Source organism: Arachis hypogaea, chromosome 7 (genome assembly GCF_003086295.3).
Source record: "Arachis hypogaea cultivar Tifrunner chromosome 7, arahy.Tifrunner.gnm2.J5K5, whole genome shotgun sequence".
Taxonomy (NCBI): Eukaryota; Viridiplantae; Streptophyta; class Magnoliopsida; order Fabales; family Fabaceae; genus Arachis; species Arachis hypogaea.
The window spans coordinates 81535412-81550673 of NC_092042.1; the positions used below are offsets into that span (position 1 = coordinate 81535412).

General features: G+C 33.9%; 2 protein-coding genes and 1 long non-coding RNA gene across 4 annotated transcripts; 1 reads left to right on the top strand and 2 right to left on the bottom strand.

Annotated features, from left to right (window-relative positions):
• The first annotated feature begins 174 nt into the window (after positions 1 to 174).
• LOC112704172 (uncharacterized) lies at positions 175 to 2416 on the top strand. The gene is made up of 3 exons (XR_003154809.3): positions 175 to 381; positions 1488 to 1531; positions 2149 to 2416. It is a non-coding gene; the product is annotated as an uncharacterized lncRNA (long non-coding RNA).
• A 3110-nt stretch (positions 2417 to 5526) lies between these two features.
• Positions 5527 to 9386, bottom strand: LOC112703803 (Golgi SNAP receptor complex member 1-1-like). The gene is made up of 5 exons (XM_025755404.3): positions 7944 to 9386; positions 6984 to 7223; positions 6554 to 6721; positions 5969 to 6082; positions 5527 to 5814 (listed from the first exon to the last, which is right to left on the bottom strand). The coding sequence occupies exons 1-5, from the start codon at positions 7980 to 7982 to the stop codon at positions 5701 to 5703; spliced, it is 675 nt and encodes a 224-aa protein (XP_025611189.1). The 5' UTR covers positions 7983 to 9386; the 3' UTR covers positions 5527 to 5700.
• Positions 9387 to 11851: 2465 nt separating this feature from the next.
• Positions 11852 to 13298, bottom strand: LOC112703805 (probable CCR4-associated factor 1 homolog 7). Of its 2 annotated transcripts, none has more exons than XM_025755408.3 (2): positions 12983 to 13298; positions 11852 to 12902 (listed from the first exon to the last, which is right to left on the bottom strand). In XM_025755408.3, the coding sequence occupies exon 2, from the start codon at positions 12859 to 12861 to the stop codon at positions 12040 to 12042; it is 822 nt and encodes a 273-aa protein (XP_025611193.1). In that variant the 5' UTR covers positions 12862 to 12902; positions 12983 to 13298; the 3' UTR covers positions 11852 to 12039. The 2 variants fall into 2 exon arrangements, with proteins under 2 accessions (XP_025611193.1, XP_025611194.1); XM_025755409.3 differs by having other exon boundaries at positions 11852 to 12886; positions 12983 to 13123.
• Between the last annotated feature and the right edge of the window lie 1964 nt (positions 13299 to 15262).

Genomic DNA, 15262 nt, shown 5'->3' on the forward strand with positions numbered 1-15262 from the left:
AGCCAATGTAATTACTCTACAATGTCTACAATGAAGATAATTTTGTAATTAAAATCAAATAATAATTAAAGTAATTAATTATTATTTATTTCAAATTTTAAATTTGAATGAAATTAGGATTTTTCTTTTGTTGTTATCTCCTTCATCTAACTCTCCCTCTCCTTTTGACCTAGCAAAAACTCCTTCTCCCAATTTGACCAAGCAGCCACTGAAGAGAGTCCCACCGCCGACGCTAGAGAACCAACCTCCATGAAGTCTGCTGCAACTTGAGCAGTCGGCGCTACCCAACCGGTCCTCCCGCACGATTAGAGTGTTTCCGTCACACTTGGTGTTCGCTGCGACACCAGCCCCCGTTCTTCTTTCTCTCCTTCATTGACGCAGGTTCCATCCCTTTCCTTGTCCCCGGTTCTTTCTATTTTATTTATTTCATTGCTTTTAATTTTGGTTTCTGCATATAGATTAGACTTATGGCTAGTTAATATCTGTTGCTAAATTGAATGTGTTTGCTAGCTGAATTTTATAGGTTGATTGCTGCTTCTATTGTACTGAATGCTCTGTTTACACATGATGCACATCATATGTTCGATGAAATGCCTAAATGAAATCTTTTGTTTAATTCTTATGTATGGCCAGCATTTGACTTAAATTCTATTCTCATGAGGCATTATAATTTACAATTGTGCAGTTTTATGTGATTTCTAATGATGTTTGAGCTTGAATTTTGTTATGCACTTGTTTGTGATTTTTTTTTTATCAAAATACCAATTTGGTTAAAAATTTAGATGTTATCAATTGTTGGTATATTTTTAAGAAGTGCATACCATGTTTTATTGAGTGATTTGAATGAAATGGTTTATTCATGTTGGTTTTGAACATAAATAATCACATGCATCATCACTTGTTCTTTGAAGTTTTGAGCAATTAAAATTGGTTTTCAACCACTATGATGCTAGTTTTGATTTACAATTATCATTATATATAACATTTTTTGTAGCTCTTCATAGTTGTGATGTTGATGGACTAAATCATAACAGTGTGAGTGTTTATATTAATGTGGTTAATTTATTATTGTTGTTGCTATTTGTTGTTTAATTATGTGGCATTGATATACATTTATTGTTGAAGCAAGTTTTTAGATATTAAAAAAAAAAGAGTATAACACGTTAAGACTCACAGGAACAATAGAACAAAAATGGTGTATCACCATTCTTAGTTCTCATTAATCTTTCTTCGTTATTTCCCAAACTATGTCTCGCAGTTTCACCAATCCCTTGTTCTTATTCTTGGCAATAGATTATATGTTCATTTTTGGAAGTGTCATAGCTTTTGGTTTGGTGTTTGTGCTTGTTTGTACGGTTCTGCATCAAACAAGAGAAAATTCAGTGTTCCAAGTGCAACAACACATGCACAAAGTATAAAGATATCAGTAAATGGTACATAAACTCCACCAGAAGTCTCAGAAGAATGTGATGACATTATTATTGTAGGTACTGGTGTTGCTTGTGCAGTCATTGCTTTCACTCTTGGAAAGGTAGTACAAGTGCTTTTTTTCTAGTTTCTTCTATTTAGAATTTTATTTTATGATGGTTTCTTTGAGTTATAGTCTTTAAATATGTCTTAACTCATAGATAAGATCTTATACTATGGTCTAACTAAATTGACATAAATAAAATGCAGAAAATGTAAGTTATAGGCGACAAATAATGTATATTCTAGAGAGAATAGTGCTTTGTATATATCCATGAATCTGTTTTTGTTTCTATGGCTTGGAGCTCCAATGGTTCTTTTTCATGAAGGGAAGCATAGATATATATTATAGAATTTAATTTTGATGTACTCTTAGTGTAAAGTAGTTTTAATATAGGCCGGATGTTCATTTTATTAGGCAGGTCCATAGTTATTTTCATTCTAATTTAGATGTGTATGTGATTTGGAGTGAATTTAATATAATTTTGCCTGATTAGAAGCATTTGTTAAAAAATAGTGAGCATAATGCCTATTATAAACTAAAATTTTACTAACATGCTTAATCCTGTTTAAGTTAGTCATTTTCTTGGTGGTTTATATTGCTAATATTTATGTCATAGTACCATATGTCACTTAATTCTTTTGGTTGGTTTTTTTTTTTTTGTTTGTGTTTGATTGCAGATCGTGGAAGTGACGGGTGTGAATGAGCTAGAAACTGATGAGACGGAACTTGGTCATATTGTAGAATTGGATTTAGTGTACCATTCACTGAATTCAAGTATGCTTTGAGTTGTTGTAGTTAGATATATATATATAAGTGATTAAGTTATAACAGAGTTATGTGACATTTTGATTTGTGAAACAAATACTAAATTGTATTTTTCTTTAGCTACTTAAACTAAGTCGGATGTTCATTTTATTATAATTGCAGATGGTTCTTTCCATTCTAAAGTAGATGGTTATTTTGGGTATATTATTTGTCTTTTACTTGATTTCCTGCGTTTTGTTTGCATATGGCCTGCAAGTTTTTTCTATTATATGGGTTGAATTAGATTTAGTTTAATTTGATTGAATTTAAACTGAGTTTTAGTTATGCCATTTAAACATGATGCACGAGTGGTATTTTTGATCAATTGCTTAGTTATTTTTTATCAACTAATGTGGATGTTCATTTTACTGTCTATACGAATTGTTCCTTTCTTTTTAAAGTGAATATTTATTTTAGATATACCATTTGTCCTTTACTTAATTTTCTGGTTTTTGCATCCGCATGCTCCACGTGTTTCTTTTGTTTTATGGTTTAGAAAGTATAGATTAAAATAGAATTTTTGTAAACATTGATATTAAATTGAAAAATAAATAAAACCTTAATTTAAAATTAAAAGAATTTTTTTTATTACATAACATTTACATGAGATATATAATTTATAGTTTAGAGAAATACTAAAAAGTCAACAGTTAGTCATCAAGATTTAAAAATGTGTTAACATAAGAAGAATCTTCAAGAAATGCTGCATCATGATAACAAATATTAAGCTCTTCAAGGCTAAGCTCTTCAAGAATCTGCTCCTCTAACTCGAATTAGAGATATTTCTCACCGGAATGACATCCCATATGACCTCAAGGTTGTTTTTCCACAGTACCTCAAGTATGTAATCCCATTTCAGTTTAATGTATGATAGATTGCCTGTTTCATGCTCTTTTTTGGCAGTTACAAATTAAGCACACTATACAAAACAAGCTTCATCGAAATGGTGGTCCTGAAGATTTGGTTGCAACAGAAGCTATGCTTGCTAAAATCACAAAGAACCCAAGGGAATATAATCAAGCATTTGTGGAGCAATTCAAGATATTTCATCAAGAACTCAAGGACTTCTTTAATGTTGGCAGGTTTATCTTGAATTCTCAGTATCACTTGTAAACATATGTAAATTAAACTTGTTTTTCTTATCTTAATTCAAAATATCATATTATGAGACATGTTATATGTCATGGTATTTTCTATTGAAGACCTTTAACCTTCTAATGGATCACTACATCATTTGAATGCATGATTAGACATTATAAACCAGTAGATCGATCATGAAATTTCATGCATTCATTGACAAGACTGAGCATGCAACCCAGTGCATGCATCTATGCAATTGTGTGGTTTGGTGAGTGTCATGCAACCTTTCCCCTTGTGCTAAGACTGTTCCCAGGACTACAAATTCTGGGTTGTGACCACCAAAGTCATACAACAGCAATCTTATTGTTGCATCATACCTTGCTGTCTCTTGTGATTTCCAGTAGTTGTAAGAGAGAGAAAAAACATCATTTCTTGTTCTGTTTATGTGACTTAATTGTTGTTCACTTTAAGAGTGAACATAGTACCTTAATCTCAAAGAGATAGTCAAATCACTTTTACAGCCAACTAACTTATTCTAAAGAAAATGAACATCCGTTTTAGTTGATACTAAACATCTAACAAATTAACCAAAATTTCATCTGTGCACCATGTTTAAATAGCCTAACTCAAACCCAACTTCAATTCAAGAAAACATAAACTAAGTCTAATCCAAATCTTCTTCATTACTCCCAAACCACTTAACAAAAGAAACTAATGGAGCATGTACATGCAAAATTCAGCAAATCAATGCAAAAGATCAATATTATAAGTAAAATAACATCCACTTTTCGAATAAACGAACCATTTGTATACATAGTAAAATGAACATCCATTTTAATTGATAATAAACATCTAACAAATTAAGAACTTTTATTCAATTGTTACATTCGTAATTAAAATTCAATACAACCACCAATAGCACAAACAAACAGCATATATGCAGAAAAAGAAAAAGATCTATCATCAAAACCAACCATCCGATATCTTGCTAAAGTAACCATCTAATTAGGGGTCAATTACAGATAGACAATGGTCAGCTTGCTTACGTCACGCTGCATGCAAAGTACAACCAGGTGAGGGAAAAATATTATGCTATTTGAACCAGATTACCTAAATTTTGCTAACTTTTCCGGGCTATGCTTAAATCAATTTCAACAATCTCAGCAAACATCTTATTCATCATGTTCCTACTTACTAAAATTGCATGTATTCGTTTTCCACCATGTACAATCAAACATCTCAGTAGGCTAAACTGTGTCTAGAACACGAAGTAACAGAAAGATGAATCCTGAAAAAAGAAAATTAACCCACTAACCGTAGATGATTGAAGACGATCGGAGATGGGGGCTTTAACACTAACGAGACCCTGGACTGTCGAATGGTCACGGCATCAACTCTCCGACACAGGAGGCAGGATCGTGACAGCAGGCTGACGCAGAGATGACGCGCGGGAAGCAGGTCCGGGTGCTGCTGTTCGGGTCGGCGCCGATGACTGATCCACGACACGAGGGGATGCAAGGCTGGGATGTTCAGCCCAGAACGGTGCGCCGCGGTTGCTTCCAGCGACCGGGTATAGGTGTGGAAGCTAGGCGCTACAGAAGGAGGTGGGTGATGCAATTCTCGTCCGAGCTGCGGCAGGTTGCGGGTGCAGACGACAGCGAGAGAGTTCGGGGGAGGTTGAGCAGTGATAGTGTGGGATTTTGGGGGGTGTGGGTAGGGGTGGGGAGAGAGGGTTATTGACGGTCATAACAAGTAAATGGGGGATAATTTGAAATTGAGGGTTTCAATTAGGGTAAATAATGATTTATTTTCATTTTTATTTTAAAATGGGCCAAATTAAAATTTCATTGTATATATTGTATAGATACTTCATTGTCTCCCTAGCGGTACTCTTTGTGTAATGTTGTACACGCACATGCCATGCAGATTGTGAGTGTGAATATGCCTAAAACAAACGTGGAGTTGTCCTAGCAAATTTGAAGGCATTTACATCTCTATCCCAAATCAAGTCGAGTATGCTGACCCTGAGTCATTACGTGAGATTGCTTCTTCAACTGCTTCTGCTTTGTTGTTACTTGAGAGTTGAGATTCTTTTGAATCTGTAACCTTAAAATCAAGCCCCTTCAGACAGGTCCCTTTTGAATTGTGATAGATCATTCCTTCTATTAAGCTTTGAAACAGAAAATTATATATTTATTTATGTCAAAATAATGAAAATTGATCAGTAACTTGATCTTTAAAAGGAAATGCCCGAAGGCACCTCCTAAAATCAGATGAATTAATACAATGGAGTCCCCCAAAAGAAAAACAACGAGCATGCCCATTGCTAGCCACCCCATGAGACCTTATTTGGTTAGCCAGTATATTAAAATCAAGAACGTGCACACGGATATGACAAGCGAAAGAATTATTGTATCCCTTGATTTTTTTCTCCTTATTGCTGATAGGATGTTATTTACCTGCAACATAATTAAAAGTGATGCTGCATACATTAAACAGAAGAATTCCAAACAACATCCTACCAGGCACATAAACCCTAGTTCTAGTAGACAGCAATGAACTGACAAAAACAAAAACAACTCAGTGTGAAGGCTTTAGAAACAGGGATCATACCGTGGGGAGGCGACTGCTCATATTGCTGAGCTTTGAATTGATTCCACCAAAAGTTGAGCGCTGGTGGACTAGTGAACCCATCGTTGCTTGTGCTTGAGAAATAACAGTGTCCATCTGTACCACAACCATATGCAAAACACTTCAAAATAAGAAAATCCGAGATGGAGACCACTCCCATAGAACTTAAAAGGAAACAGCAGACACCTTAACAAAACAGACACACCCCAGATCCAAGCAAGGAAACTAAACAAGGCATTGGAATGACATATCAAATACTTTAGAACTCAGAAATCTATATCTATTAAAAAAGTTGTGGACGTAGTAAAACTGTTCTGAGTTAACATGTTTGGTTTAAACACCCCAGCAATATCCTAATACTAACCTATTGTGCTTGCACATAACCAATATGTTGCTATTTACAAAGCCCCATTAAGAAAGAGCAAATAAATCAGACATAAATATCATACAAACTTTGTGAGAGAAATATCTAAGTTCAAATATAAAGCACTCCACTGGCTAGATCATGATAAGACGAGAACAGAACTTTATAACAGAGAACCAATTCGATTGTTTCATGTCACCGACCTGTCCGGTGCTTCGGCTTATAGATGCATACTCTTTTAGGAGGGTTTGCTGTTCAGAACCTGCACCCTCTTCCAGGTCTAATCTTGTCCGATCGAACTCTCTAAAATCATCTAGTAGTGAAGCATGCTCTTGCTTAGCTCTAAGACTAGACTGGAGGCGATAAAACTCCTGCAACCAAATTACATCTTGAAGAAGTTGGTTTCTGACAGGCCCGAGCTTTAATAAAATCATGAATTGAAATAAATACAAGCAGAATCATTACAAAGCAGAAAGAGAAGTAGACCAGATGTTGAATATATAAAACTATGTTGCAGAAATAATAAACCCATAACAATACAAGTCCTAGAAAGTGAAGTAGTTAGCCTTTGTTGGGAGCAAGCTCACAGCCTCAGAGAATGATAGGGGAAACTCAACTTGTGCTATAAAATACCTGGGTGAGATCTTGAAGAATTTCTTGGTGTCTAGTTAGAGTATGAGAAACCATTTCTGACCCACCGGATGACACCCAGGCTTTCATCTGAGAGTTTACTTGTTGGAGTTGTTTGAGTAGCCGCTCAATCCAAGACTCCAAATCACTCTCAGCAGCATCAGATTTCGTAGAAATGTTTGCTGACACCAATTTGCGGTACAAACTCATTTGCTCATCCAGCTGAGCTTGGAGCTTTCTTGCCTGCAGAAAGAAAAACAAACGATTCAATAAATGTGCTATCAGTAATGCAATTTGAATACAAAACAACAATATGATAAAATACATAACCTAAAGGAACGAACCATCTATGATTAGAACTTTTGCTACTTACAACAATACCTTGAGAGCATTGGTGTGAACAGAACAAGCAATGAAATGCGTCCTATACCTTGATTCTAAGTAAAGACCATTTTTGCCCAAATTAGGCTAGCTTCTATGCTGTCTCTCCTATTTATGAAATCAAATAACTTAAATCTAGCATAAAAAATCATCAGAAGCCTTTTAAATCTTCATAATTCATTTCCTGAGAAATTTAAATTCAAATATGAATGTAAACAGAAAATCAGAACTAACAGCAAAGCAATCCATGTCCAAAGCACAAGAATAAGATTTTGTAACTCCATAATCATGATGGGGAGCTTCCCGGAGCAGTCAGCACTCAAGCGTATGCGTATAGAATTAGCTTCGAGATGCAGTTATTCTATGAACCCAAGCCAGGTCTAACTCATACATAAGTAGAAAAAGGGCACAAGCACAACAAACTGATCCAATAATTCGAATCACCAACAGCAGGAAATATATAATAAAGAAAAAAGAAATTAAATCGGAATAGTGGCCTCCAAATTTCATTATAGATAGGCATAGGCATGTGAAATGTTCGATAGAGACGGAAATTGGGGATAGAAGGTGAAGAAATGGAACCTGTTGGCGGAGGGAATCCCACGAAGCGGTGACCTCCATGGAGAATGAAGAAGGAAGGGAGTGGAGTCCGACGGACGGTTGTTTTCAGAGTCCAACGCCACGTACCACTTCCAATGGGTTGCTACTCTATTTATCAAGTCAAAATTATAGATACTATAGAATTCTCAATAAAATAAAACAAACAGGATTATTTATTATTAATGTATATAATAAAATAATAAAAATTATTAAATAAAATTCAAAAAAAATGTCTCATTAGTTAAATTGGATGTATGTTTTAGCTTCACCCAAAAAAAATGTTTTCTTTACTGTTTTATAAAATTGATCTCATTTATCTTAAATTCTTACAAATATAGGCTAAGATTATAAATTAAAATTCTTTTATTAAAAATATAAAAACTTTAAATTTTCAAGACATATATTTTATATGTATAAAAAATTCAAAAGTTTTATTAATTTAATCTTATCAATATTATTTCTAAAAAAAATACAAAAACAAATATAATTTATTTGTTTTTAATATTTTTAATCATTAATTTATTATTTTAATTTTTTTAGTCTAATAATCTAATAATATATTTTAATTTACATTTTTAAATATATAATAAATTCTTCTATTTTTTAACATTTTCGTTACTTCTATTAATATAATCTTATCGGTATTCTTAAGTCATGTTAACTAAATCCTATTTTATATCACACATACAAAGGAAAATCGGATGTAAATTGTAAAGTATTCGGTATAATTAAAAAAAAAAAACCGAGAAGAAGAGAGAAGAATGCAATGGAGGACGCAGACGCAGACCCGTGGTTGGCGGCGGACAAGGCCTACCATGTCATGTTCTGCTTCGTGCTCACTTTTCTCTTCCACAGCGCCGCATCCCTCACCCCACACCCTTTCCTTCGCCGCCAGTCAATTCCCCTCGCATCCATGGCTTCTCTCCTGGCTGGCGCCGCTAAAGAAGCCGCCGATCACCTGGGCTACTTCCGATCCGCCGGAGCATCCCTGAAGGACGCCCTCGCCGATCTGCTTGGCGTCATCCTCGCTACATCTCTTCTCTCTCTTGGCACTCTCAGAATCAAACGCTCTATTCCTCCTCCTCCCCCTGATCGCGGAATATCGCTGGTTTGATTTACATTTTTGGCCTTCAAGCGCAAGGCTAAATATCTTTAGCTGCTTGGCTTAGGAAAAATAGAACCAAGTGGATATTATTTCAGTATTTTTTTTAATATTTATTTGTCGAAATATTATCATTATTATTAGGATCAGATGTTTCGAGCTGACTGTTCCTGTGATGTTCTGCTTATTCTTGGAGGGATTGGTGAGCGGAGATATATATTCCAAACTCTTGAATGACAATGAGGATTGTTTCTGGCATTTAGCTTATTCTTCTCACTGTTGTTCTCATAATACCAAATAAAAGGCCTTGTGGAGAGAAAATCAATAAAATACAAAAGAAAATAGGATACATATAATAAGAAGCAAAACATGAAGAGGCAGAGTAAGCTGAATTTGTGCAAGTTGATCTTAGGGAAAGATATGGAAGAGTATATAACACAATAGATATTGGCGTTACAACATAGCCTTATACACTTTTATAAATAGTTATATCCAAAAGAGAGAATGTCACATCGGCCGTGAAAGAATGGGCTGTTAAACCGTAACTATGAAACAAACAAAACTCCAAACCTATAACAATAAAAATTAACCCTAAATCCCAAATTATAAATCTTAAATACTAAATGTTAAACACGAAATCTAAACCTTAATCAATAGATTCTAAAACTAAAATAAAAAATTATAAATATTTAAAATCGATTAATATAAAAAATACAATAATATACTCAAATTATGTGAATTGTTTCTTAAAATAAAGATAATTTTATTATCAGATATTATTTTAAACAATTTTATTAAAGTTAAATATTTGAAAAAAAAATACACAAATTTATAATTATTTAATTTTTTAATTATCAATTTTTATATTAGTTTTATTAATTTTTTAAAAAAAAAAGTTAAGCAGGCTAACTCGCCGACCCACTTACTCATCATAAAACGGGACAGACTAGTATTTAAAATCTGTCTTACTTGATGGGCAGGACGGCTGCTTTGTCACCCCTATAAATAATGAAAATATTTTTATTAACGGTAATAAAAAAAAGTTAAAAGTTAAATTAATATTCTTTAGGGTTCGTTTGGAAACTTTAAAAGTAATTTTTTGAGTTTTTGACTTATGAAAAATAGTAGTATTAATATTTGGTGCAATTTTCAAAATCAAATTGCAACTTTCTAAGAAGCTATTTAGAAGCTTATAGAGAAGTTAAAAAAAATAACTTCTCTCATACTCCTATTTTTTATTACATTTCTATAAAATAAGTGCTTTTAGAACTAAAAATCTGAACACAAAATAACTTATTTATAAACTACTTTTAATATAATCATTTATTGTTTAAGCTATTTTTTCAAAAGTAACTTTTTTTTGTCAAATGGATTGGACAACTCCCAATCCTAGGTATCACAACACACGCACACAACACACTCACCCACACAATACTAAAGGGTTCCTCACAATACTAAAGGATTCCTTTTCAACTCGGTGCATACACCAATATTCGAACCCGAATGCAGCTACAAAAAAAAGTAACTTAATTAAATTGTTTATCCAAACTAGGCTAGTCTTATGGTGAAAACATCTTTTGCTTTGGCTGCTGAGGTGGCTTCTTTAAAATTTTAACACGCTAATAATAAATTTTAGTACAGTAGTACTTAATACTTAAGAATTATTTTTCATATACAAGCGTTTTTGTTATACACGTCTTACAAGTCTAGTTACTCAATTACACCTAACAGGCGCCTCTTAACAGATTTTTCAATCAATTAATGCGCGAATATATAACTTCCTTTTTCGAAAGAATTTCGTTTCTTTTTTCGAATTTCTTCTGCGTTTTCATGCCTTCTCTCTGCGATCTCTTTCATGCGTTTATATCTGCGTTCTCTTTCAGAATTTATGTGTGTTTCTCTCTTCGTTTTTTTTTGTTTCTTTTTCTCGATTTCCATTATTTCTGAAATCAAGCTCTGAAAATTATTTTGAAATCAAGCTCTGAAATCGTTTTGAAGATAATGGATGATTTAACTTCGGATTGTTAGCCTGAAGTGTGATTTAATTCCAATTAATATTTTTGTTAAGAGTCTATGATCATGGAGTTAAATAATGTTGTAAACCTTTCCTGTGAAATTAGTTGCTCATTCTTCATTGTTTGAAATTAGTTGCTCATTCTTCATTGTTTGAATTAAATGTAATGTACTAGCAGCTCTGATATGTGTATTGCATACGACGCTACCACTCTGAGATTGGATAGTTAGCTTTCCCAATGACTACGCAAATCAAATGCCTAGATTTTGTTCCCCAAACAAAACAGTCAGAAACAAATAGGGAGAACGTCACCAATACGTTTGAGGGCAAACCATATTTGTAGCTTTATTGGACAATTTGGCCTGAAATTTACTGGTCGAAAACCCAAAGAACATTAAGGAAGAGATGAATTCTGAGACAGGAGCCGAGAGGTACAACAGGAGCTCATGAAGTTTAACCCTAGTGAGATAATGATTCATCTTGTTTCATCATCATCAGAACCAAAAATGGCTCCTAGACTGTCCGCATTTAAACCAAAACATAAACAGTAAGAAGAGAAGGTAAATTAATCAGGGCATCAAGGTGCACAAATACAAAGTAACTCCACCGTACCAAATAAATTGGATGGAAACAAAGACAACCATGACTGTTCCAAGTCCTACCTAGAATATGATTTGAGCTAACTCCGCAATCTGCATTATCATTTAAGAATTAAGGAGATATTTTGGCACAAAACTGAAAATAAGGACTTAAGTATCAGAAGGCACAAGTAAATACTGCATAATGCAAAAAGTTTCCACAAGTGATGTTTGCATTCACCCAACATCCAAAGTCTCAAACAAAAATAGGTCTAAGTATTTCTCAACACTTGTTTGGTTTTTTGTTTATAATCTAATTTCAACATATGTATAAATAAAAATAAAAATATAATATAATCTTTTTAAAATTTTGATTTAAAAGTCTCAATGAGTAGTATTCTGTGCATTTTCAACCCCTAATCCATACAAGACTCCAGCATACTTCTGGAGGGAGCCACTAAAGAAATTCTCCTTCAACTTGCGGAAGGTAGATGACGTCAGCAAACTATCGGAACCGGCCTGGTGGCAGACCCCAACCCTCTCGACCTCCAAGAGCTCAGCGAGCTTGTTGAGGCCTCCGTGAAGGCTGTTGCAGAACTTCATGAGATGCTTAATGTCGTAGACGGTGGGGAAATACAAATTGATGAGGTTGAAGAACCCCGTCTGCGTCTCCGGCAGGTTCTGACACGTCAGCAGCTTCAGCAGGTACCCAAAATCATAACCGCTGTGGAACGTCACCCAATGCACGTTGTCGTTCAACACGATCCCGGACGACATCAGCAGCTCCCCAAAACGCCGGGCGTCAATGCCGTCCGCGTTGTTCTTTTGGAAATCGATGCCGCTCTGCCGGAGGAGCTCGATGGAGTCGTTCGCGAAGACGTCCTCGTTCAGGTTGAACTCGCGGAAGTTGAACTGCCAGATGCAGGGGGCGTCGGAGGTGCCGCATCTAGGGAGGTTGCCCTGCTCGTCGGAGAAGGTCAGCCCCAATTGGATGAGCTTCAACATGTCCACGTTCTCCTTCAGCGTCTGGTAATGAAAATCATAACTGTTCTTGAAGTTTCCCACGGGGCGGAGGACGATTCCTGGGAACTCCGTGTCCATGGCGATGTAAGGGTAATCGTCCACGATCTCACGGATAATGGCGAATTCCTCCTCCACATTGTGGTTCCAAACCTCCCTAATTTCGACCGAATCGACAGGAGGCATTCCCTCCACGCTCCAGATCCCACGGCTACAGCGCCAGATCTCTTCAATTGGGTTCAAAATTACCACGAATTCTATTCATACAACAAAAATAATTGAAGAAAGAAAGGCAGAGGAATCTGACCTTGGCTGAAAGACAAGAGGGAAGAGGATGGCGGTGGTGTAGGGTACAGTATAGAGATTCGGACCTCTCTCTCCCGTGTTAGGGTTTCTTACACGAAAGGGACAAAGGGAAGAGAGGTCGTCGGATATAGTTGGGTCAGAATTGTCTTTTAACTTTATTTTTTCTTTTTCCTTTTATCTCATTTCTCTGAATCTGTTTTGTTTGTTTCCTCAGAAACGAAAGGCGTTAACGTGGAAAGAGCCAAACATAAGAGAGAGAAGGCTTTGCCGCTTTCTCTTCGCGCCTTTCCCATATCCCTCTATCAACCTCCCTACTCAACGTCACAAGAAAAAAAAATTCAAACATTTAATATGGTTAACCTCAAATTAATCACAGCTGAGCCAATTTCACCCTATTTTTTTCTGTTTGGTCAAAGTTTTTCTTTTTTCTTTTTTGTTTAGGTACCAAAATAAAAAATTATATTATTTTTATCTTCGTTACCGCAACTTTAAAAATTTTTTATTAGGAAGTCAATAAAATATCTGTATAATGTATACAATAAATTATTTATTTGGCTCAATATAAATTAAAAATAAAAATTATTCACATTTATTTTATTTTCAAAAGTGCTGTTCATTTTTGTATTAACCACCATTATACACATTATACACCAATTACATTGATTTTCCATACTTTTTCTTTTAAAAACGTTACTATAAATAAAGACATGCAGATATATGTTTTTCTTGTTAATTTTATCTTATTATTAATAAAATGTTCAAGATTAAACGTTCTCGAAAATTTCCCAAATATTTTAGAATAGTATTTTTTCTTATAAGAACAATTGGAGATCCACAACTGTACTCTTTCTCCCAAGAAAAAAATTGGTGAGCAAAATTCAATTCGTACATAGTAATTAGAGTTGTTTAGTTTGGTTTTAGGATTTAGGCAAGTTAAAGTTATCAACTAAAAAATTTATACAAAAAATGTAAAACTGTGTTTTTAATATATTTATTGTCTATTTATTAAAATAAAATATTTAAAAAATTTTATTAATAATAAAAATTTATCTGCAATTAATTTTATGTAAAACTGGTAATTGAGAATCATTAAATAAAAATTTAATTAAACTTATTAAATTATTTAATAATTCTCAACTATCAAATGATAGTTATTTTTCTATCAAATATTTGCGATAAAATATTATGATACTGTTTTTGATAACTAAATCCCCAAAAGTAATTTTACTTTATCTAAACAAAATATATTATCTTAAAATTGGAATGTTTGTTGGATTGGTTTTTCTCACATTCTCACAATATTCATGTTGCAGTATTTTCTTACAGGATTTTGCCTTATCAAGCCTATGATGTTGTTTTGCAACATGTGAAACAAATGTATTTTTGTTTATTTCTATCTTAATAAAGTTGAATGAAATTTTATCGGGAATTAAATTCTATCTTGTTTTCATCTTTTTTTAGTTCTAGCTTAGACTGTTTGGACACAGATTTCAATCCAATTCTTTTCACTGTTTGATTCTAGACTTCAGGTAAATTTGATGTGAATGACCAAAGGATAAAAAAAAGTAAATTTGATATGATTTATGTTTTCTTTTTTAAATAAAAATAGCCAAAAGCGAAGATATTATATAAATATGGTCGCACTTCTAATAATATAATCTTATTACTTATTATAAGGTCTATGCAAATTCTAATAAGGGTAGTATTAGGAACTCACACATCCTAAAAGCATAATCTGATAAGACAATGTAATACTAATGGTCATATTTTTAATATTTTTTAAACTTCCATTGTCCACATTATACGCATTGTCGTTGATATATTTATAATCATCATTATCATCCGATTCAATCACTACTGTAGCATCTTCTTTAACATCGTTATTCTTTTTATCATCATCAACATAAATATGCTTCTTCAATTATTTATCTAAAATAGGAGTATTACAATCTTTGATCACTCTCTGACTCTCTGCCATCTCTTGAACACTTCAAGTGGAAGAAGAGAGTAGAAACGCTTAGGTCCATACTCAACCTTGCATTTTAAATAATGATATTGCCCCTGAGACATGAAATAACGTATTCATGCATGCAAAAATTACAAAAATTGTAGCCACATTGAAGAGTCTCAAACATCTCCCACGATGATTTGAAATCACAGCATGCATCTCCCACAAAAGAATAATTCTGTGCCATTCTTATGTGCTTTCATCATCTTAATCTTTGGATTTTCATTGTTAATATTCTGATTATTTTCGCCAATTCTTAATGCCATTCTTGAC

What these genes read in the sequence shown, in the direction of transcription:
- LOC112703803 (XM_025755404.3), bottom strand. Translation starts at nt 7,982, where the DNA reads ATGGAGGTCACCGCTTCGTGGGATTCCCTCCGCCAACAG. An exon ending in GGGATTCCCTCCGCCAACAG is followed by an intron (nt 7,224 to 7,943) that starts GTTCCATTTCTT and finishes TTCTTTCTGCAG; the next exon opens with GCAAGAAAGCTCCAAGCTCA. An exon ending in TAAGCCGAAGCACCGGACAG is followed by an intron (nt 6,083 to 6,553) that starts GTCGGTGACATG and finishes GTTGTGGTACAG; the next exon opens with ATGGACACTGTTATTTCTCA.
- LOC112703805 (XM_025755408.3), bottom strand. Translation starts at nt 12,861, where the DNA reads ATGCCTCCTGTCGATTCGGTCGAAATTAGGGAGGTTTGGAACCACAAT.